Source organism: Thermomyces lanuginosus (genome assembly GCF_041956635.1).
Source record: "Thermomyces lanuginosus strain ATCC 200065 unplaced genomic scaffold VTN49scaffold_40, whole genome shotgun sequence".
Classification (NCBI taxonomy): domain Eukaryota; kingdom Fungi; phylum Ascomycota; class Eurotiomycetes; order Eurotiales; family Trichocomaceae; genus Thermomyces; species Thermomyces lanuginosus.
Window position 1 is genome coordinate 1,344,296 of NW_027192374.1, and position 21,922 is coordinate 1,366,217.

The 21,922-nt window shown below is 52.9% G+C and overlaps 10 protein-coding genes across 10 annotated transcripts; 5 read left to right on the forward strand and 5 right to left on the reverse strand.

Moving 5' to 3' along the window:
• Positions 1–43: 43 nt before the first annotated feature.
• VTN49DRAFT_6505 (uncharacterized protein) lies at positions 44–949 on the forward strand (the record flags this gene model as incomplete). The annotated part of the gene is made up of 1 exon (XM_069414672.1): positions 44–949. One exon carries the CDS (start codon positions 44–46, stop codon positions 947–949), a length of 906 nt encoding a protein of 301 aa, XP_069265894.1.
• Positions 950–1,529: 580 nt separating this feature from the next.
• On the forward strand, positions 1,530–2,395 carry VTN49DRAFT_6506 (uncharacterized protein; the record flags this gene model as incomplete). The annotated part of the gene is made up of 5 exons (XM_069414673.1): positions 1,530–1,590; positions 1,662–1,701; positions 1,762–1,778; positions 1,852–2,278; positions 2,335–2,395. 5 exons carry the CDS (start codon positions 1,530–1,532, stop codon positions 2,393–2,395), a joined length of 606 nt encoding a protein of 201 aa, XP_069265895.1.
• Positions 2,396–2,455: 60 nt separating this feature from the next.
• On the reverse strand, positions 2,456–2,752 carry VTN49DRAFT_6507 (uncharacterized protein; the record flags this gene model as incomplete). Its single annotated transcript, XM_069414674.1, has 2 exons — positions 2,456–2,587; positions 2,654–2,752. The coding sequence occupies 2 exons, from the start codon at positions 2,750–2,752 to the stop codon at positions 2,456–2,458; spliced, it is 231 nt and encodes a 76-aa protein (XP_069265896.1).
• Positions 2,753–2,826: 74 nt separating this feature from the next.
• On the reverse strand, positions 2,827–3,858 carry VTN49DRAFT_6508 (uncharacterized protein; the record flags this gene model as incomplete). Its single annotated transcript, XM_069414675.1, has 3 exons — positions 2,827–3,140; positions 3,202–3,691; positions 3,775–3,858. 3 exons carry the CDS (start codon positions 3,856–3,858, stop codon positions 2,827–2,829), a joined length of 888 nt encoding a protein of 295 aa, XP_069265897.1.
• Positions 3,859–4,613: 755 nt separating this feature from the next.
• On the reverse strand, positions 4,614–7,191 carry VTN49DRAFT_6509 (uncharacterized protein; the record flags this gene model as incomplete). The annotated part of the gene is made up of 2 exons (XM_069414676.1): positions 4,614–5,533; positions 5,586–7,191. 2 exons carry the CDS (start codon positions 7,189–7,191, stop codon positions 4,614–4,616), a joined length of 2,526 nt encoding a protein of 841 aa, XP_069265898.1.
• A 1,644-nt stretch (positions 7,192–8,835) lies between these two features.
• VTN49DRAFT_6510 (uncharacterized protein) lies at positions 8,836–12,569 on the forward strand (the record flags this gene model as incomplete). Its single annotated transcript, XM_069414678.1, has 2 exons — positions 8,836–9,111; positions 9,174–12,569. 2 exons carry the CDS (start codon positions 8,836–8,838, stop codon positions 12,567–12,569), a joined length of 3,672 nt encoding a protein of 1,223 aa, XP_069265899.1.
• A 434-nt stretch (positions 12,570–13,003) lies between these two features.
• On the forward strand, positions 13,004–14,631 carry VTN49DRAFT_6511 (uncharacterized protein; the record flags this gene model as incomplete). Its single annotated transcript, XM_069414679.1, has 4 exons — positions 13,004–13,076; positions 13,166–13,287; positions 13,355–13,502; positions 13,583–14,631. The coding sequence occupies 4 exons, from the start codon at positions 13,004–13,006 to the stop codon at positions 14,629–14,631; spliced, it is 1,392 nt and encodes a 463-aa protein (XP_069265900.1).
• Positions 14,632–15,098: 467 nt separating this feature from the next.
• On the reverse strand, positions 15,099–16,665 carry VTN49DRAFT_6512 (uncharacterized protein; the record flags this gene model as incomplete). The annotated part of the gene is made up of 10 exons (XM_069414680.1): positions 15,099–15,132; positions 15,210–15,376; positions 15,434–15,683; positions 15,738–15,878; positions 15,935–15,972; positions 16,041–16,063; positions 16,124–16,285; positions 16,350–16,435; positions 16,502–16,533; positions 16,591–16,665. The coding sequence occupies 10 exons, from the start codon at positions 16,663–16,665 to the stop codon at positions 15,099–15,101; spliced, it is 1,008 nt and encodes a 335-aa protein (XP_069265901.1).
• A 1,254-nt stretch (positions 16,666–17,919) lies between these two features.
• VTN49DRAFT_6513 (uncharacterized protein) lies at positions 17,920–19,480 on the reverse strand (the record flags this gene model as incomplete). Its single annotated transcript, XM_069414681.1, has 10 exons — positions 17,920–17,953; positions 18,030–18,196; positions 18,253–18,502; positions 18,556–18,696; positions 18,753–18,790; positions 18,857–18,879; positions 18,936–19,097; positions 19,162–19,247; positions 19,314–19,345; positions 19,403–19,480. The coding sequence occupies 10 exons, from the start codon at positions 19,478–19,480 to the stop codon at positions 17,920–17,922; spliced, it is 1,011 nt and encodes a 336-aa protein (XP_069265902.1).
• A 1,322-nt stretch (positions 19,481–20,802) lies between these two features.
• Positions 20,803–21,828, forward strand: VTN49DRAFT_6514 (60S ribosomal protein uL6; the record flags this gene model as incomplete). The annotated part of the gene is made up of 4 exons (XM_069414682.1): positions 20,803–20,848; positions 21,173–21,473; positions 21,542–21,719; positions 21,778–21,828. 4 exons carry the CDS (start codon positions 20,803–20,805, stop codon positions 21,826–21,828), a joined length of 576 nt encoding a protein of 191 aa, XP_069265903.1.
• Positions 21,829–21,922: the final 94 nt, after the last annotated feature.

The window sequence follows — 21,922 nt, forward strand, 5'->3', positions numbered from 1 at the left end:
CGTAGTTCTTCTAAATCAGGGTCGGAACGAGGATGCTGAGATGATGCATAGACGGGCATTTGCAGGGCGAGAAAAGGCGCTAGGGCCGGACCATCCGGACACCCTTACCAGTGCCAGCAACTTGGGCCTTGACCTTGGCAGTCAAGGACGGTATGGAGAGGCAGAAACGATGCACCGACGGGCACTTGAGGGCCGACAGAGGGTATTAGGACCCGACCATCCAGACACCCTTAGCAGTGCCAGCAACTTGGGCGTTGACCTTGACAGTCAAGGACAGTATGAAGAGGCAGAAACGATGCATCGATACGCGTTTGAGGGGCGACAGAAGGTGCTAGGTCCCGACAATCCAGACACACTCTTCAGCATCAGCAGCTTGGGCCTCGTTTTTTATAGTCAAGGACGGTACAGAGAGGCGGAGGTAATGCATCAGCAGGCACTTGAGGGCCGAGAGAAGATTCTTGGCCCCGACCATCCGGACACCCTCAGTAGCATTAGTAATCTGGGAATTGCCCTTTCAATGCAGGGGAAGTATGAACTAGCGGAGGCGATGCATCGGCGGGCACTGGAAGGGCAAGAGAGAATACTGGGGCCCGATCATCCACACACCCTTTGCAGCGTCAACAACCTGAGTGGCGTCCTCCATTCTCGAGGAAAGTACAAAGAGGCAGAGACGATGTATCGACGAGTGCTAGAAGGACAAGAAAAGGTGCTGGGACCCGACCATCCGGAGACGCTTATCAGCATCTACAACCTGGGTAACGTCCTTTACTGTCAAGAACAGTATGAAGGTGCAGAGGAAATGTGTCGAAGGGCAGCGGATGGACTGGCGAAGACGCTCGGGCCCGACCATCCCACCACCACCCGCTGTGTCAGCAGTCTTGCCCGAATCCTCGAAAATCAAAGGGCTGTCAAAGAGCTGGGAGATTCCATCCAAATGCAGAGGCTTTGATTACAATGTGGTTATCGAGCGCAAATTGGATTGATATGGCAACTGAGACGATACTCGGCGTCAAGTTGCTTGGACTTTATCATCCAGTCCATCAACAACAAAAAGAATACCCTGCTCGTTAGAATACAAGCCAGTTATGTTTCTGGCCGCACCAGTAGCTCAGAGTTGAAACGGATATTGATGAGGATCATTCGAATATGAAGTAGGCTTTGGACATCAGACGAGCATTGTCTGACTCACTAATCCGATATTGACCTCAATCAGCTTAATGTATACATGTAGAAATGTTCTTGTCTCACAGACCACAGCACTGGAACCGAACTTATTATGAACGTCTTTAACACTTCAGTTCTGCAAGAAATGAAAATACCCGTTCTGTACCGAGCCGCTGACTAACACAGGACGTCTGCACGTGATTTTGATCACGAACCAATGGTTCGACGTCGATGACGCCCGCAACAACGTCATGTCTCCACCCTCCACCGCTCTCCCATGCCAATGCCAAAGCAACAACAACTGTCCACAACCACAGCCTGCAGACAGTTCTCTCTGGTTGCCAACTGAGCCACGGCTGCCCAAGATGTCCGAATTCGTGGAAACCCTCAGTAATTATGTCGATTTTTCACAGAGGAGCTTCAAAAGTTAGTCCATTCCATAGTAACCTTGCGATCACATGCTTTTTGGGTAACACTACTAACACTGGGATCGCCAGTCGCGGCATTGAGCATTGCGTTCAATCCGATCTTCTGGAAGTATGTCCAAAAGCCTAATCATATATATGTATGAGGACATGACTGATCAATTGACTGCAGTATTGCTGCTCGAACAGGTATGGAAGCCTATTGCAACCGACAGAGGGCCGAAAGCGGCGTTTGATGATGTTGATCACTAACAACCCGCAGAATATAACACTCGCCTTCTCACCAAAATCTTTCGTAGCCCCTACACTGGCTGCTATGCCCTCGGAATAACCATCTTTAGTCTGGGCATTCTGCGTGACAATCTCTACCACAAGGCGCTCGCGGATCAGCCGTACTACGAACCCGTCCACCAACCTTACCTGGCCTATGTGCTGTTCGCCGTCGGAAATGTCCTGGTGCTGTCGAGCATGTGGGCTCTCGGCATCACGGGAACGTACCTGGGTGATTACTTTGGCATCTTGATGGATGCGCCCGTCACAGGGTTCCCGTTCAATATCTCGGGCGCGCCGATGTATTGGGGCAGCACGATGAGCTTCCTTGCTGTGGCGCTGTATTATGGCAAGGTTGCGGGGCTGGTGTTGACGGCGGAGGTGTTTGTCATGTACTGGTTGGCGTTGAGATGGGAAGAGTGCGTTCCCTTTTTTCTCCATAAGGCTTCAGAGTAATGATGCTGACGATTTGTAGTCCGTTCACTGCGGAGATTTATGCGAAGCGCGACCGAGAGCGTGCGAAGAAGAGCTCGTAGCGAGCTTCTTTCCCACGGGCACGCCGAATGAAAACGGCACCACTCGCGGAAAGTGCGCGATCAAGGATCTTCAACATCCTCTGCGCTTTCCTCATGGAAGTCGACCAGTGAGATTTGGAAAATGCCACAGCGGTCATGCTGCATCTTCAACGATGGATGATGAGCGATGGATGACACAAAAAAAAGATGATGCTATTCAAAAAATGATTTTGATTAGAGCATAGAAACAGTCGGGAATGAGATACAGGGGATATGTACATTGAGCTCGATGCTCGTGCGGAGATTAATACATAAAGTAGCTTGCTCGTAAATAAGAGGTACACCAACCCAGTATCCATCCAAAATCACAACGCGCATGCATCCCAACAACGCCGAACCCAAGCATGTCTCCAAAAGGAATCACCCATCACCCACGATAGATATCAAACTAATCACTCGGACGAATCCTCGACCTTGTTAACCTCCATTATCACCGCTCCACCAATGGACTTGATCTTTTCCGCCAGGAACCCTTCCCGGTCCAACGCAGCGATTTCATCGCTGCCACCGAGACTAACGCCGTTCACGAGGATATTCGGTACGGTCTTTCGACCGGTCTTCTTGGCGAGGAGGGCCTGCAGCTCGACGCCGAGAGAGTGGTCGTCAAGTTCGACGACAAATGGCGCCGGGACGATCTTATAGTCTTCGAGGAGGATCTTTTTGGCGCGTTGGCTGTGGGGGCAGTAGGTCTTGGAGAATATAATCACTAAATCCAAGTTAGTAATCAGCTCTTACGCGCCGTTGAAGTAAAAAAGGACTGTACTTACCTGGAGCCCGCTTCAATATGTCGTTCAACTCTGCAATTGCCTCTTGTTCTCCCGAAGTTTCCTCCCTGCTCTCCTCGTCTTCCACGTGTGACAAGTACTGTTCCACCTCGTCCTTCACCTCTTGAACCGTGTTCTTACTCCTCTGCGGTTTTGGCCGTGACATCTTCTTCCGCCCAGCAACGGAGACCTCCTCAAACTCCTCGGACTCGGATGACCCCCAGTCCTTCTCTTTCTCCCTCTCCTCCTGCACCTTCTTATCGAGATCCTCATGGGTCAACACAACCTGCTCTTCTTCCTCATCCTTTTGCTTTTCATCTGAGGAGGTCGACCCTGCCGAATTCTGTGACAGCCTAAACCTCTCTTTCCTCCTTGCCGCCCTTTCAGCCTCGGCTTCCTTTTTCGCTGCTGCCGCTGCTATATTCGCTTCTTCGAGCTTCGTCGCCGTGGTTTGGTAGAATTTTCGTTTCTGGACACCGCCGCCTGCGTCGGTCTATACTCAATTTTCCCTCATCAGCTTTGGGCTTCGTTTTGGAGACAGAAGTGGGTACGATAACTGGTAGATCTCTCTCATACCGTCAGATAAAGGACGATCACCACCAGCATCACCGCGGCGATGATGTAAAGATTTGATCTTGACCGTCGTCGTGGCCGCATCATTGAAATTCTGGTCTGTGATTTTCCTTTTCTGCAGCAAGTTGTACCCCTGACCCTCGTTCGGTGCTGAGTCGCGCGACCAAATTGTGAACGCGACTGCGAGCTTGCCTGTCAAAAATGAGACAAATTCCAAGCAGCAAAAGACAGTACGATTCCGGCACTTGAATTATGAATATAACTGTCAAGTATCCTTCGTCCGATCGGAACGAAGGAGCAGTTGAAATTTTGTTAAGTCATGGGTTCTTTTCAAACAGAGCGTGTCCACTCTCAACCCCCTCTATATATTTTAATTTGATTGTTAGTCGGCAGTTTCTCTTTGGTGCAGTTGGCAACACGGGCTGAACAGGATCGGGCGTTGATCGGCATCCGCCTGCTCCAGGCTAGTGCCGGTTAGGGTAATTATTTGTAATTTAGTATTGCCATCTCCGGCTAGCATGCCTTGGCTTGGCTTGGCGGGTCTTTCAGCTTCCGAAACCCCAGACTCATAGGTACTGTTTTTGCTCGTCGATCTTCTAAGATCTACAGAGGGCAGTGATGGTGGATGAAATCGTAAGTTTTCATGTATTAATTAGATATAGTAAATAGAGACTATGCTATGAAATGAAACCGTCATTAGATACACGAGATCGCCATCCGGATGCAAACCTTTTCCCAAACCAGCAGGGGGGGGGGGGGGGGTGGTGTAGGGGGTGTATTCCATATACAAGCTAAAAAAGTGAATACAAGAATCGAAAAGAAACGAATGACGGTGACGGAATTTAAACCATAATACCTGTTCTCGAGGTATGATGAGAGATCGTCGCGCGCCGCACACCCCGACGCCCTTGCACCAGCGTCGTCCAGTCCTCCCACTCCTTGGCAATTTCTGAAAGCACGTTGCTCATGACGATCGCTGATGCCATCAGCCCGTGGCCCTCGCCCTCGAGCACGCGCACCTCGCACCGTCGCATCGTCTTGCCCAGCCATCGCACATTGTCCACGGGGACCCGCGTGTCGCGGCTGCCATGGTGGATCACCACTTCCCGGTTGATGTCCACGTACCGGAAGCCGATCGTCTGGCGCCGCTCCAGGCATACCAAAAGGTCCACAGCGGGATTCGCATTCGTTGTCGCAAGCTCCCAGATGCGGTAGGTTAGTCGCGTGTCGTATTCTTGTTGTCGTTCGCGTGCGGCTGCTGCCGCGGCGGCGGCGGCGGCGTCATTGGCGGACGAGTTGGAGTTGTTATTGGGATCGGATGGTTTGGAAGTGGCGTGGTCACCGTTTTGTTGGTCTTGCCCTTGTGCTCCGTCGTTTTGGTGAACGTCGGTAAGTATCTTGGTTGGGAAGTCGCGGCTGATGCTCTTTCGCTTGGCTCTTCGGGGAGACTTGGGTAGACTCGTGGTGAGACTTGTGCTGGTCGCGCTCATGAAGCTCGAGTTGGCCACTTTCAAGAACGGCACCGGAAGTGCTCGGAGGATGCGCTGCGAGTATGGCACGGCGTTGTTCGGCAGCGGCTCTTTGTGGGTCCCCATTCCCGACATTTGCGACGGCGGGATCCACGGTGCCAGCAGGTGGATCCGGCCTCGAATGTGCTGGGGAATGCGCAGTGCCGTTGCTAATGCGTAAATGGCTCCTGCTGAGTGGGCCAGGATTGAGAAGCGGGTGATCTTCAGATGGTTACAGACAATAGCAATATCATCTACAAACTCGGTTAGTACGAAGGTGCGCAGAAGCGAAGAGATTACGCATACCAGGCCAGCTAAGCGGCGTGCCCATGCCATCTTCATAAGGATCGCTCTCGCCAACTCCAGGTCGATCGAGAGTGATCAGGCGGAGCTTGAGCGTCCGCGCAAGCTCATCGTAGAATGCCATCAAGTATCGCGTCAATCCCATACCCAGACAGCAAAACACAACGTAGCCCTTGGGATCGCCGACCTCGGAGAAGGCAATCATCCGCCCAGTACGAGGGTGTGGGACTTTCTGCGTCAATCGCGGATCTGATACGTAGGCTTCCACGGCAAGGTCAATCGAGTCCGCGCTCGACGGCCGCTCTTCTGTAATCGACGGTCGCACGGGCGACACTTGCCCCGACACCGTGCGCCGATGGTGTTTGCTCCCAGAGGGACTGGTGGGATGGTGGTCCAGCCTCTCAAAGGATTGCCGCTTTTTGTCCCGCATCTCCCGCGGGCGACGGGTCTGCACGGCCGGGGACGGCGCACTCTCGTCAAACGGATCGCCCAGTCTCGGATCCCGATTCTCCTTGCCTGCTGCGCTGTCTCGTGATCGTCGCTTCGCATGAGGGTCGTTCGCCGACCGACGGTCAGTGGACGACGAGCGCGCCTTTTGCGACGGACCGGGCGCTGGGCCCTTCTGCATCTCCGTTTTGATACTACGCTGCTGTTCCTTGACCTCTTGGATCCTGCGGTTTGTTTCCTCAGCGTCCTTACTCTCCGCCTCGGCTCTGGAGTCGCGGTGAGACGAATGGCGGGTCGCACTGTGCGCGGACCGCCGCTTCTTGCTCGACGTACTTGCCGTACTATGTCGTAGAGAGGAGTCCCGCTGGGGGATAATGCGGCCACTGCCAATGCCCCCAGGGCTGGCGGTGCTCGGGGCCGCGGCCGCTACGGGAGCACCTCGCTCTACGTCGCTGTGCACGTCCCGCGTGTTGCCCGACTGGCCCCCTTCCTCCACCAGGTCGGCCATGGACTGTCGAGAGCGCAAGCTGGCGCCGCTGCGCGGCATGGTCAGCTTGGACCCATCATCCGCACTCGACGGCTTCTTATCCTTGTCCGACGACAATTCCCGCGATGTGCGCTTCAGGGACGACAGTTGACCTTTGAGACTTCTTCGTCCCGAATTCGACGAGGCGACACTGGCGGTGCGGGACGGCCGGATCCCCGGCTCGGAGGAGATCAAGCCCATAGTGGACGAGGCATTGTCATCGTGGACGACCCGGGACGAGGCGTGCGAGCCTCGGGATGACGGTCGCGATTGATCACGACCGAAGCTAAACTTCTGCCGCGGAGAGCGGGGTGACGGCGGCACCGGCGCCGGCGCCATGCGCACAACGGGGCTGATGGCAGCATCGTCCGGATGCAGATAGGGGTCGGCCGGCTCTGCTGGGGTCTTATATGCGCCGTATTCCATGCCGAATCCGTGCTCCGAGGATCGTCCGTGCAAATTCGACGGTGTGGTGCGGGTCGGTGACGGAGGGGCCGTCTGGGTCCCAATGTGCGGCATACTCTCGAAATGGGTCTGCGCCGGCGTCGAGATGTTGGACAACGAGGAGATCAGCGACGAGATGACCTCGGGCGACGTGGGCGGGAGCGGGGGATTATTGTCTTCTGGCCGAGGCATGTTCGACGATCGCCCCGAGAGCGATTTGTGACGCCTCGAGCTGCGTGAAAGGGAGCGATGACGGCCATGTCCGTCGGCCCCGGATTTTTTGTGTTCTCTGCGATTGGAATCCATCGTCCCGGATGGGATTCGGATCCCCGCCTACACCAGTGCGCTGTTTTTACCGATTGAGGGGCTACGAGCCTGCGAGTAGAGTCGCAATGGCTACGTCCGCCCGCGGTTCTTGCAGTCCCTTGCAGAATGCGCGTGGTTGCAGATCTACAGATGCAAGTTAGTGATCCTCTCAGAGCCTGGGGCGGGATCTCGGCCAGTGGAAGCGAAATGCAACGTACTAGCTACCAAGTAACCCCTGTCGTCGTTGCTCGCAAATGAAATTGATGCACTCCTGGCATCTGATAACGCTGCAGCTGTTCCACCATCGATCCCTGTGTGATTGGACACAGGGCATGCACATCCACGCAAGGGATATGCCAACTTTGCGCAGACAAATTTCCAGCCGAAAAGGGATTGCAGAACCAAAAGAATCACTCGATGGCCATGGACGGTCAGGGAATCCCAGAATGGGGTTTCTTGGATGCTCTGAGGCTCCGAGCTAAAGATTGAACGAGCCCGTTTCGAGCGCTAGTTGGATCCCCTCTCGACGCCCCTACGGCCGGAGTGGAGCGGAGGCGGCCACGATGTGGGCTAATCACGTCTGAGACGACGGTACGGTTCTTGGTCAAAGAAAGATGCCGGAGAAAAGACTGGAGAGGGGCTTCGGCTTGGAGTTTAAGAGCAGCATTTACGAGCCCCAAGGACTGCCAGTCGTCATCGTGATCCGTTGATCAGGGGTAGGATTAGAAATGCCCTAAGACCTAAAGGCGACTCTTCTTGACGGCCATTGTAATTTGTAGCCCCTGATTATATGCACTGATCACAATTCACACTGGTCCCCTCGGACTTATTGGTGGATTAGGCATGGATTCCCTTTGACTGCAGGGACAGACTTTATGCAGTCCACGGATTCCATTCGCCATGGCAGCCACGCTCCAATCTCCATGCTTTTTTTTTTGTACTTTTTTTCCGGCCACAAATACGCTTTAAGAACGGTCCCACGCGTCTGGATAGACCCGGGCCACCCGGCAATCTGATCGAGCCCGAATATTTGGGAATTGGGATGGCTGAATGCGGCTTATCAGTCATGTAGATCTTTGGGGGCGGTACATGTCACTGATTCCATTGATTCCCTCGCTGTGGTTCGCAGCGGACCGTTCTCCATCGCAGCTTTTGCAGCTAACTCAAAACTGACTCATTGAGGGAATGGAGAAGTTGTGTCCGGAGTGCACGTGATCCGCAGATTTTTAGGCGTGTAATAAAACGGCCAACTGGCTTGACCTTTGAGAAAAGCAAGGTCGAAAGTTCAGGGTCCGGAGGTCGAGGGTTCGAACCCGCCCTTATTCTAAATTTAATTTCTGGAAAAATCAATCCAGCAGATTGGTACCACTCCACATTCCCAGAGCCTACCGAGATAATAGCTTAAGCCTCAAACGCCTCGGCGCCATTGACGAACGGCGGATGCTAGTGCTGGCCGGGGCAGCACCATAATCTCGTCTTCGAGATAGGCCATGACTGGCGGACTCTTGCCTCGCGACAATCCCGTCCGCAATGGACGCCTACCCAGAGGACTACGTAACGCACAATCTACCGCTGGTCCTGCTCTCCGGGATCGACGCGGACCATGAAGCGCCTTCCGACGACCCTGAAGATCCATTCCAAGGCCGAGGGACCCGGGTTGAATGCGATCTCCCCACCCTGACTGGAGCGGCTGCGGAGAATTTGCGACAGGCGTTTCTCGCCCAGGATGCCTCCAATGCGCCGTGGAGCGCATGGGGCCGTGCCCAGCACAGCGGAATCGGATGGCGAGTTAGGTTCGTTGGCCGGGTAAGCTGCTGCAACCTCCGCCACGCCAGGTTTTAGTCGCTCATGGGTTAAATGCTGCACAGTCTTTCCATCTGCCGCCTCGAAAAGCGGACCTGCCGTCGTCGCCGCCGACGAGCCCCGGCCAGGGTATTCCTGTCGCGCATTCTCCCCTCTCGCCGCTGACTCCGAGCTCGCCCACATTTCCAGATGGCATCCTGACGCCGCTATGGCCCGGAAAGCACCAACGTCTCGTCCCCGCGGCGGCAATACATGCCCTGCCGTTCTGCGCCGATCCGAACATGAGCACGCTGCGGGACAACCAGCTGAAAATTGCAATTCGTGACTTGAGGGAGACATGGACATCATCCGGTTATAAAAGTCGGTTTGTGGTCATCCTTGTTGGCGAAGAGGGACTGGAGGTACGAGACATGGACGAGCGACTGGCGAGCATTCGGAGGTCGACAAATCTAGATCCAAGAAGTCTCTTTGTGCTGCATCCGGATCTTTCGCCCACCGAAGTCAAGGAGTTTGTGCGCTCGCTGCTGGCTTCCTTGCAGTCGACGGTGGTGGAGTATTACCGTGATCTTTCCAAACATGCAAGACGGAAACGTAATAGAGGATCAATTCCGCCGCCCACAGCGCCGCCGACTGGAACATCTAGGATTTTGTCCCTCCAGGAATGGAATATCCGGTACGAATTTAAATTGGGCATCTTTGCCGAATTCCGTCAGGAGATGGAAGCCGCTCAAAGGAACTACGAAAGTGCGTATGATATTCTCTTTAGTCAGGGGGTGTTTGAGTCCATTGGTGGGCGGTTCAACGATGCCCGGCTGCTATCGGATGCCCTCGCGATTCGCATCATCCGGTGCCTGCTCTGGACAGGGCAGACCACGGCTGCGGTGCGATTTTGGCTGAGCCACCAGTACCGCACAGAGGACCTAGTCCGATGGAGAGGCCGCGGTGCCCAGAGTTACGGATGGGAAGCGTGGTTGGCGAGATGGTCCACAGTGATGGCGCAGTTAATCACGCGGGCACAATTACCAGGTTTCTCACCGGATATGTTGCAAGATCCGGAACGCCTGCACCAATCGATTTACCACCAACCCGAGAAAAACTTAGTCCACAATGACAGGATGCTCCCTTGGGAGAACCTTCACCACGAGGGATATTGGTTGCATCGAGCAGCGGCTCATCTGTCCCGCCGTCGTCGCCTAGCAGAGCAGATCCCAGAAGAAGACCGGGTTCCCCCGGATCAACAGGCTTCCTCGGCTGGGAGGTCTCAATTTTACGACACCTACCTTGTTCCCGAGCCTCACGTGGAGGCGAGCTTCGATCATTCCGTGCCCACCATCAACACTTTGAAGGCATCGCTGGGCCATTTTGCTGCTCGACAACAGACTCGGAAAGCAGAAGGCCTCAGTTTGGAAATCGCCATTGAATATATCCGGACGGGACAATGGGAGGAAGCTCACAAAGTCCTGGTACCGATTTGGCCACAGCTGACTTGGAGGTCCTCCGGATGGTTCGATTTAATGGCTGAATTTGCATGGACCCTACGTGAATGCGCTCAAAAAGTCGGCGACTACGAAACGTTGATGTGGATCAACTGGGAGCTGTTGAATCGCGTCTTCCCACCTCGTCCTGAATGGGATTACAACCTTCACAGATGTCTCCAGGACGTGGACGTAGGGAGTCCCAAGCCAACGATCGTCCTGCGAGCAGGCGACGTGATTTCTTGTTTGTCTGCTTCCTTGGTGTTCGAAAAGGCCCAAGGGAACGTCGGCGAACCGCTCCAGCTTCAGCTGGCGATCACATCTGTAGCACAACCGAACTCTGCACCAATTACTCTGTCTGAAGTCAAAATGGCTTTTGAGGGCGGCCTGCGACCCATCGTGCTACACTCGCAAGAGCCACAGGAGAGCGAGACGACGTCGGACCAAATTTCCACTGTCCCGCTTCGTGATTCTGCAGACTCTCTTGATTCGTCGACATTGTCGTCGCCGACGCATGGCTTGGCGCCAATGATAGGGACTGCAGATCTGAAGTTCCATCCCTCGCAGACTAGAGTCTTCAATTTGACCGCGATTCCTCGAGAAGCAGGGGAAGTACGAATTGGGTCCTTGGATCTCAATATCGAGACTGATAAGTTCAATCTTGTCTACACAAGCATCAGCCCCAGAGATGCCTCTTCATACTGGTGGGATGAAACGGCAGGGACTCCTAGAAAGAGGAGGATCGGACGCAACCGTGACACTGCCATGTGCAAGATTCAGCCAAAGCCGCCCAAGATTACCATTTCGATTCTGAACCTCAGGGACACGTATTATACCAACGAGGAGGTTGCGCTTATGGCAGCTATCCAAAACAATGAGGATGAGGAAGCAGAAGCCACATTGCAGGTTAGACTGTTTGGGCGGCCTGAGTCAAAGTTGACACTGTCGTGGCTTGACCAGAACAAGACCCCAGACGGCGTGGATGCGGAAGCAGAAAACAGTCCGCATTTGATATCGCGATCCATTGGTATATTAGCGCAGTCGGGAACTCTCGAAGTTCCGATTGGCATCCTCAATACCGCGGATGCACTGACCTATGACTTGGAGATCTCTGTACGCTATTTCCTGCGCTCGGACCCGGAAACACAAATAGCCAAAACAATTGTCGCGAAACTCGCTTTCGTCAGGCCGTTTGAAGCCAACTACGAACTTTTGCCGCGCATGCACCCAGACCCGTGGCCAGATTTCTTCCATCCAGATGAAGTGACGGATGGGGAGGCAGCCAAGCCGACCGGACTGCAACAGAGGTGGTGTCTCAACACAAAAGTGGTTTCCTTTGCGTCGGAGCCCCTTGTCATCGAAAAGGTCAGCCTTGTTATGCACAACCTTCATGGCGCAGCGGTTTGCGACATTGGGCCGGAGGTCCTGGTCACTCCGGGGGCATCTCAAATCCTCCCCGAAGAGCTCCGAGAGTCGGAGTTTACTCTGAACGTGCAAAAGCAAAGTCTAGAGGATCGCCGTTCGGCGGCCATTGATCTGGCCCTCCACGTCCAGTGGCGCCGACCTACGAGCGACGAGTCGGCACCGACGCGCAGTGCCGTTTCTGTCCTCGCCGTCCCCCGCTTCCTGCTTCCGATGGGTGAACCACGCGTGCTTGTCTCTGCTGTTTGCTCGAAATCCCAGCCTGGACTCGTTCACGTGGATTACACGCTGGAGAATCCGTCCTTGCACTTCCTGACCTTCACCCTAACCATGGAAGCCAACGAACACTTTGCCTTTAGCGGCCCCAAGACCAAGGCCATCCAGCTTGTCCCGCTCAGCCGGCATACTATACGGTACAACATCCTCGCTTTCAAGCCGGGGATGTGGATCCAGCCCCGGCTGCTGGTTGTCGACACGTACTTCAATAAAACGCTCCGGGTCCTCCCCACGGAGGGTATACGATCAGACAAGAAGGGGATCTTGATCTGGGTTGACGCTGAATGATTTACGTGTGATGTTATGCTCGTACATAGACAAAAGAACGTCATTGCTCATCGACATGAAGATGCACTCGTAGGAGGCTATCCAAAAATGGAAATATTGTAAGTAATATCACGTGACTAGCCCTAATCAGGGGGTTGAGACACCTTATCGTTTTCGCCGAAGGCGGTGAGCGCCAGGTCGCGTCGGTCTCCAGACCCAAGGCGGAGAAGTTGAGCGGTCGATGATCATGCGTCCCGGCTCGCGACTCCAATTTGATCGGTGGAATCGGTCGCTACTTGATGGGAATTGTTTTCATGAGTTGATTGTCATCACGAGAAACGTTTCTAACATTTAACCTCTCTTTTGATCCGCGTGCTGTGGATCAGATTGCCCGAGTTGCACGTACGTGAGCTGGGTGTAATCAGCCGTCGAGCTGCTTCTTCCTTTCAACCGTCATGGCGACGCAAGCAGCTTTGATCGCGGATACAATTGTTGGGCTGAAAAAGGCTTTACAACGGGAAAATGATTGTATGATTTGTCCCTTTGCTTCTTTATTTTTTTTTTTTTTTTTTTTCTCGAATCATTGGCTGATTGATTTATTTTTTCTTCGTGCGCAGTCACCGGTCCCGATGAGCCAATCACTCAGCCTACGAATCGAGGGAACAAGCTACGTGCGAATGCGCAGTATGTACGCGAGGGCGCGCTGGGATATGCCCGTCCTCAGGAGCAGTACAAAGAGGTTCGTTCTGTCTGGGATATCCGGAGGTCTCTTCTAGGACGGGAAGGGTGCTCATCGATGCCCGCAGAAAATCAATCATGCTGGATATACACGCTACATCCTCCGGCGCAAACCACCGCGATACGACTCCGAGGGCGAAGAGATTGACGAGGAGGATGAAGATGTCGAGGGCGAGTCTGCGGAGGAGGATCCATTCGCGGACGTTCACATAGAGCGTAAGTATTTTTTTTTTCCTGCTTATTACTCGGGATATCTGGTTAGAACGTCAAGCTAATTGGGCCTCTTCAATGCTCAGATATTCTGGCTCCCTTGAAACATCCCTCCGAGCTCCCCGATCATCCCTCCCTGTCGCAGCCTTACAAATCCAAGGCCCTGTTGACGATGACCCAGGCCATTGAGGAGAAGCTGCGGAAGGAGCGCGCGCTTCTCTGGCGCGCGAGGAATCTACATCGACAGTTCTTGGGAGACTCAGTGTGGATGCCTTGTGGCAAGGTCGAGACGCCCGAGGACAAGTACATCTTTCTAGAGCGACCTCCGGCCGAGGTTGCCGGGGCGACGAACGGGCACACGGTGAAGGACGCGCCGACGGTCGAACCCTCGAAAACTGAGCAGCAGACGCAAGCGCCTGCCGCTGGCGACGTTGAAATGCCGGATGCGCCGAATGCGGCGGCTGAGAGCGGTGCTGATGGGAAAACGCCAAAGACGGAGGATGTCGACACGACGGTCAAAGATCTACCGCAACATCGAGAGGGCAGCGGTTCCGAGGTCGTCGCCAATGGGGCCACCACTCAAGAAGACGCAAAGCCGGCACAACAAAGTAATACCGATAATGGCGATGTCGACATGAGAAATGCAGATGAAGCTGAGCAATCTCGCTCCTCACCGTCGCCGCCGCGGCGAATGACAACAAGAGCGCAAGCTAACAACGCTCCTTCGCCGGACGAGGCGGCTACGTCGACAGAAGTTCCATCGATCCATCCTCTTTTCCTCACACCTCAATCCATTCTCCCAGACAAAAATCTCGGTCTACCCCCCGCTGAAGCAGAAGAAACTCGGCGCCTCCTGTGGTCGTTTATCCAGAAACAGGAAGAGATCGTGCGCGGGTTTGAGACAATGCTAGAATCTCTTCTGCGAGCATGCAGAATGAAAGACGACGTCTTTGAATGGTGCAAAGCTGAGGCGCATGTCGGCGAAATGAGCGATGGGGAAGACTGGTACGACAAGGAAAAATGGGGGTTAAAGGAGGATGAGGACCTGCGAAAGGGAGCTGACGAAGACGATGGGGACAATAATGCCGACGACGGGGGTGGGAGAACGGCGAAGAGAGGAAGGGGGCGAAGATGATTTAATTCAATTTGTTTTTGGTTCGGTTTCTCTGATGATTGTCATCCGGCGTTGGATGTTGGAGGGCGTTGATGACTGGTTTCATGATCCGGATACAGCGATGGGCTTAGATACCAATGGCCTATTCATCTCGTTTGTTTCTATCATTAGACTGTACGACTACGTATCAAGTCATTTCTGCTCAATCTTGTACATTGCAATGAATTGATGGCGGTAATGTTCAGTTTGAGAGTTGTATTGCTCGTGACTCGTAGCCCTAATGCCCACATCCATCTACCAGCACCGCTACTGCACATTTCCGCCTCACTTAAAGTTTTTACGGATTTCGTTCTGAATTCAACTGTCGGCTCGAAATACCCGAATTTAGCTTACATCTACAAACAAAATTTAAATCTTAGCCCGGAACTTCTTTTCTTCTGTAACCCTAGATGACATGTGTGTGTTGTCCATTCCAGACTTCACACTGGTCAGTTCTCGGGACGCTGGCCGTACACGACATAGCTGCAGGTATCATTCATGGTCAGCTCTATATCAAACAATAGCAGTATTCCTTCAACTGAAGTGATGCGGATACGCACAAGTTGAATATCGTGTGAACATTGCGCTTGCGTCCGTCAGCGCGGGCCTGACTGGCAAGAGCAATTACTTCTTCTTTGGTCCAGTTCTTGTACCGCGTCAGGATGGCAAGGGCTCCGGCCTCGTAGCCGGCTTCGGCCTGCGCTTGGGCCCAGGTACCAAGTTCCTTCTGTACGAACAAGTCAGTACTGGATATTGCTTCAGAGACATAGAGGGGAAAACTGACAAGATGTTTATCCTTTGGCCAAACGCCATAGGGAACGACAAACTTCTCTACGTGGATGTTGACAAAACCAGCGTCCTTGAACCATCGCTCCAGCTTGGGGCCGGGACGGACCTCGTAACCGGCCTCCTCGAACGCGCTGCAGACTTCGTCGTAATACCGGTGGAGCCCAGTGTCCTTCAAACTACTGTCCAGGGTAATGGGATATACATCCCAATCCTGGAATTCAACCCACCCGCCGGGCTTGACTGATCTGTTTCCCGTTAGACGGTCAAGAAAGGAAACACGGCAAAACTAGATAGCATACCGATAGCACTGCTTGACCAGCCTTCCAAAGTCCTTGATCGAGGCAGCTAGGTACCGCGCGTGGATGAAGTCGAACGGGTCTCTATCATATGCCCATTCCGACTCTACGTCATCCACCAGGAACTTCACGTTGGGAGGAACCCTGCCAAAGCCCATTAGTCGAGCTACTTTCACTACACATTCTTGGGTTAAACTGACAGAGATGGCTGGATTGGGCTCAGGTCACAACCGATTACCTGCAACAAACAGATCCGATCTCAGCATCCTGTCCATCTAGGAAGCTCTCGATAGTTTTAGTCTTTACCTGAGCCTCGGGATGTTCATCCGCTACGGCGAGTCAGTATCCGTATTCTACATTTAATAAAACCTAACAGGAAATGAACTTACCAAAATCAACAGCCCAGATACCAGTCCCGGTAGCCAGGTCGATCACCCGCTGAGGACGCTTGATCGGAGCCAGGTATAGTTTCCGATGCAGCATCTTGAGACAAAGCTCATGCAACATGTCCAGGCGATCATTTTCTGATTCATCATTGGGAAGCAGGTAGGCTGGAAACAGTAACGATCAGTTCAGGAATTTCAAACGATCAGACAGGGAGGGATAAGTTCATACACCCATCGCGGTATTTATGATAACGACGGCCGTTCTCGTGGCGATAGTCAAGCACAGATGAAGTCAGCGAAGCGGTGTACGATGATCTATTTGTCGAAGGAGGCGAGTGAGCATGTTTGGAACTCGATGTGCCAATGCGTCGCATCACGTACAGCTCGTCACCATAAGAGGAGTCATTCTCATACTGTGCGACTTAAGTAAGCAACACACTCCGTTGCGCGTAATTGAGGAAATATCGTACTGAGGTGTCCACTTCAACGTTTACCGGACCGTGGTTGGTGGTGACTGTCTGTCCTTGAGCGAATGATTCCGTCATGTTGGAAGAGTTCCCCGTAGGATGTTAAAGGAAATGGTGATAACTGTTTGCACGCTCAACAACTAGAAATGTACGGAGTTTGTATTTGTGGGCAGGATTGTTTCGAACGGTATCCAAGAGTTGGTCCCAACAACATAACAAGGGCTTTTTATAACTTCAACTCCTATGTAGCTACTGCACGATACCCCGGTTCAGTATCGATTCATGCGCAAGTGAAAAGCATTTGGCCATTAATTCTCTGACGGCACTGATGCAATTCTACAAAAACGGTAACAGAGGTGACTGCACTTGGGGACATAGCGACATGGGTATCTTTCTCTGAGATTCTTTCTCAACCGAATAGACAATTCGAAATATTCAATGCGGCTATTATGCGCTGGCTGGCCTAGGGTTGGCCGTTACATTTGCGCGCCCCTTTGCAGGGTCTCTGATCTGCGCAGTCCGCCATCTGCCCAATCAGCGATGCCGGGTCAATTGCTCCCTGCTTCCCCGGCGGCCCGGCCCGGAGCCCTAATTTACACTATACCTCGAAACGACAAAGTGAGTCTAAGAGTCCGAAAGCCTTGGAAAAGAAGGTAAAAGAAGGACCATGTTGTGTTAACCATGGCGTGATCATCTGGAGAATGCTGATACTCGAGATGCCGGGTGTCCATCTATACAGACATCGAGACCTTACTGATTGCTGTGTCCTGCGAAATGGCAAATGTATGAAGCTCTGTGAGAACCAGAAGTCGACTGTATCGATCTCAAAACGACAATTTCCTGATGCCTGGACCAATGACCTGAGGGGCATACAGACGGGCGTCATAGTTGAAGACTCGGAGTAAAAAGGTTGGTCATAATATAAAATTTAACTTGCCTAACCTATGATTGTCCGCAATGCATTGTAGTATTCCTGGGGCAGTAACTGGTATACTAGCGGGCGAACGATTCAGCTCACTTCAGTTCATCCGTCATTTTATCTTCTTCGAACTAGTATTCGCGGGAAACATGCGGGTTCCGGTGAAACTGTCGATTTTGCACAGAATCGTCGGCAGCCAGCGGACGAATTCCTTCAAAACAATAGGAGCTTATGTTCACCTTACGAACGTATGACTCAGGACGTCAGGAAGTTTGAGGAGGAACTTCGGCCCTACTCGAACATGCTCCATATCTACAACCGTATGATAGTTGAGGTACATGTTTGGCGACACTTTGGATTCGAAACACACATTACATGCGATTATATGTTGCTTATCCCAAGCCTCGTCTTGGTCAATGCTCGGGACGCTGGCCGTAGACAATATAACTGCGAGTATCATTTGCGGTTAGTTCAATGTAAATACTAGTGCTGGGCAATGCGACGGGAGCACAATGATACTAACAAGTAGTATATCATATGAAGGTCGCGCCTTCGGGCGTCAGCGCGAGCCTGACTGGCAAGAGCAATTACTTCTTCTTTGGTCCAGTTCTTGTACCGCGTCAGGATGGCAAGGGCTCCGGCCTCGTAGCCGGCTTCGGCCTGCGCTTGGGACCAGGCACCAAGTGTCTTCTGAAAAAGAAGTCAGTACGGAATTATTGGTCTAGAGACAAATGGTGGACGCTGACAAGATGTTTATCCTTTGGCCAGATGCCGTAGGGAAGAATAAACTTCTCGACATGGATGTTCACGAAGCCGGCGTCCTTGAACCATTGTTCCAGCTTGGGGCCGGGACGGACCTCGTAACCGGCCTCCTCGAACGCGCCGTATACTTCGTTGTGGTACCGTTCGAGTCCGGTGCCGTGGAGACTGCCGTCGAGAGAGGCGGGGTAGGGATCGAAATCTTGGAATTCGACCCAGCCGCCGGGCTTGACTGAACTGTTTTCCGTTAGAGTCAAGAAGAGAAACGGGGAGTATTTCCGATGGCATACCGATAGCACTGCTTGACCAGTCTACCAAAATCCTTGATCGAGCCGGCCAGATATCGTGCATGGACAAAGTCAAATGGGTCTTTTTCATAAGCCCACTCCGACTCAATATCGTCTACCAGGAACTTTACGTTCGGAGGAACCCTGCCGATGCCCGTCAGTTAAGCTACTTGCACTCCAAATTCTTAGGTCGAACGGACAGAGATGGCTGAATTGGGCTCAGATCACAACCGATCACCTGCAACAAACAAACTTGGTCTTAGCATCTTGTCCATCTGCAATCGCTCCTCATAGTATTCTCTACCTGAGCCTCGGGATGTTCATCCGCTACGGCGAGTCAATGCCTGTATCCTGCATTGGCTAAACACGGCAAACTAACATACCAAAATCAATGGCCCAGAGACCTGTTCCAGTCGCCAGATCAATCACCCGCTGGGGGTGCTTAATCGGGGCCAGGTACAGCTTCCGGTGCAACACCATGAGACAAAGCTCATGCAACATGTCCAGGCGGTCACTTTCCGATTCATCATTGGGGAGCAGGTAGGCTGGAAACAGTAACGATCAGTTCAGGAGTTTCAAACAGTCAGGCAGGAAGAGATCAATTCATACACCCATCGCGGTATTTATGATAACGACGGCCGTTCTCGTGGCGATACTCAAGCACCGACGAAGTCAGCGACGCGGTGTACGACGATCTCCATGATGAACATGCGTGAGCATGGCTACAGAATTCAGTATGCCATTTGCGTCACATCACGTACAGTTCATCGCCATAAGATGAGTCGTCCTCGTACTGTGCAACTCAAGTAAGCGATGGGCTCTGATACACCGAAATTGCCTGATATCGTACCGATGTGTCCACTTCGACGTTGGCAGGGGCATGGTTCGTGGTGATGATTGTCTGATCCTGCGCAGTTGTTTCCGCCATGATGGAATAATTCTCCGTTGGATTCCAGACAGATAGATGATTGACTGGTCACGCGTTCAAAAGCCCCGAATGGACGAGTGTGGAGTTTGGTTTCGTATGCAGAACTGTTTCGAACGGTGTCTATGCAAGAGCTGGTCCTGACAACCAACAGGGCCGCTTTATAATTTGTTCCTCTGCGGCCGGCGCTCCGCACCCCGACATGGTGCTGCATGTGCGCAAGCGGGAAAACATCGGGAATTTCTAGTTTTTTTTCAACGGTCTGACTGCATCTCTGCCAAAACTGAAACAGAGACCGCTGCATTTAGGGTACATGATGACATGGGGGTTTCCCCTTTAGATTGAATAACCGGGGGCCCTGTGCGAGATCCAACGTTCGCGAATGCTGCTCAAGCGAATCAATCATTCGAAGTACATAACCTGGTTCATGGTACACTGGCTGGCCCGGACTGACTGTTGCATTTGCACGCCGTTGTGCAAGGGGACCCTGATCTCCTCAGTTCTTCATGTGCCAATCAGCGCTAACTGGTCAAGCGTTCCCTGCGTCCCCCGCGACCCGGCCTGAAGCCTATGCCTGGAAACGAAAGCAACCGAAAGAATCCGAAGGCCGCGGAGACATGGGATACAGCGATCAAAAAGTACTGTATATGTTGTGTTGACCATGGCGTAATTATCGAGAGACCATCGGGCACTTTACCTCGCCTTGCCCCGATTCCCCTGATCCAATTAATAACTAGGAAAGCATATACATAGAGCATAATCTCACTGCCGAAGATATCAGTCAGAAAACCAAAGTTAGCTTTCCTAGCCTGTGATTATCCGCACAGTAAGTACTCCAATGTTCTTGGTGTCAACTGGTACCAGAACAATCCAGCCCATGTTTTCAAGTAGACTATACATCAAGTTCAATTCAGTCCGAAATCCACACGATTTACAACTTCAATTCCCGCCCAACAATACTGGTAACTACTAAACAGTCTCGAAATCGTCCGCAGTCAGCCTTCTCAGGGAATTGCCATGTCTAGTACGGGCATCGTCCAGGCTTTTGAAGCGGCCATGTTCTTCGGCTCGGAGTTTGGGGTGAGATGTAGTCACGTGATACAAACGGGACCAAACCACGTGATCAACGCTAAACCCAATCAAGCGCGTAAGCGACGCACAACCAAGCGGAGCCCTGAATTTCGCTCCACTAAGAAAAAAGACGTGGTGAACTCTCTTGACGGCCTACTCCAAGACCGCATCCACGCTCGACACACGCACGCATCCTCCCTTTTTCCTCTCTCCTCGGTCATTGTCTCAGACGACAGCACAGCCGAGAGGTCAAGATGCGGTACATTCACTCCGAGGAGACGCTGCCGATTCCGGAGAACGGTGAGCTTTCGATTGCGATGTTTTCGATGTTATGATGATGCGGCTGCGGTTCGTTCCTGGACATGCGGTGTTCGTTGGAGGATTGGTGGACTACAATGGTGGATATGACAGGAAAATCGCAGAACGAGGAGGTATTTACGGCGTTCAATGGGCAGCTCATTTTTTTGCGCCGCGCTGTGTGGCCGCCAGTAGTGATCCGGGCGATTGGGGGTCAAGAATTGCCGGGGATCGGAGACCCAACGAGGCATTACATGTCCAGGAACAACTAGCATGCTCGCATTGAAGTATACGCAACGGAGATACTGACTGGGAATCCTCCAATAGTGAGCGTCCACATCCGCTCGCGGGTCGTCACCGTTGAGGGCCCCCGGGGCAAGCTTACCAAGGACCTGTCGCACATCAACGTGACCTTCGGCCGCCCTAAGAAGAGCGTCATCTCGATCGAGCTGCACCATGGCGGGCGCAAGGCGGTCGCCACCCTGCGGACCGTCCGCACGATCATCAACAACATGATCATTGGCGTCACCAAGGGCTTCCTCTACAAGATGCGTTACGTCTACGCCCACTTCCCGATCAACGTCAATGTCGAGAAGCGGGAGAATGGCCAGTACGAGGTGGAGATCCGGTATGCACAAGGCCTATCCTCTCCCCGTTGGGGGTGCTATTCTTCTCGTTCATTTCTGACGTCGGTAGAAACTTCCTTGGTGAGAAGGTCGTCCGCCGCGTGCTTGCCCAACCCGGTGTGGAAGTCGCCATCTCCACTGCCGTCAAGGATGAGCTCCTGCTCTCCGGGAACTCGCTCGAGGCTGTGTCGCAGAGTGCTGCGGATATTCAGCAGATCTGCCGAGTCCGCAAGAAGGATATCCGAAAGGTATGTGCTGGGTTTTGAAGGACCGGGGCTTTGAGAATCAGCGCTGACGATCGTACAGTTCCTGGACGGTCTCTACGTGTCGGAGCGAACCAACATCGTCGTTGACTAGAGGGATAATGATCGATGGGAATGTTGTATGTTCTGACATTGGGCGGTGTTTGCCATGGAATACAAAAATTCAAGGGATTGCTTCGTCTTGTTCT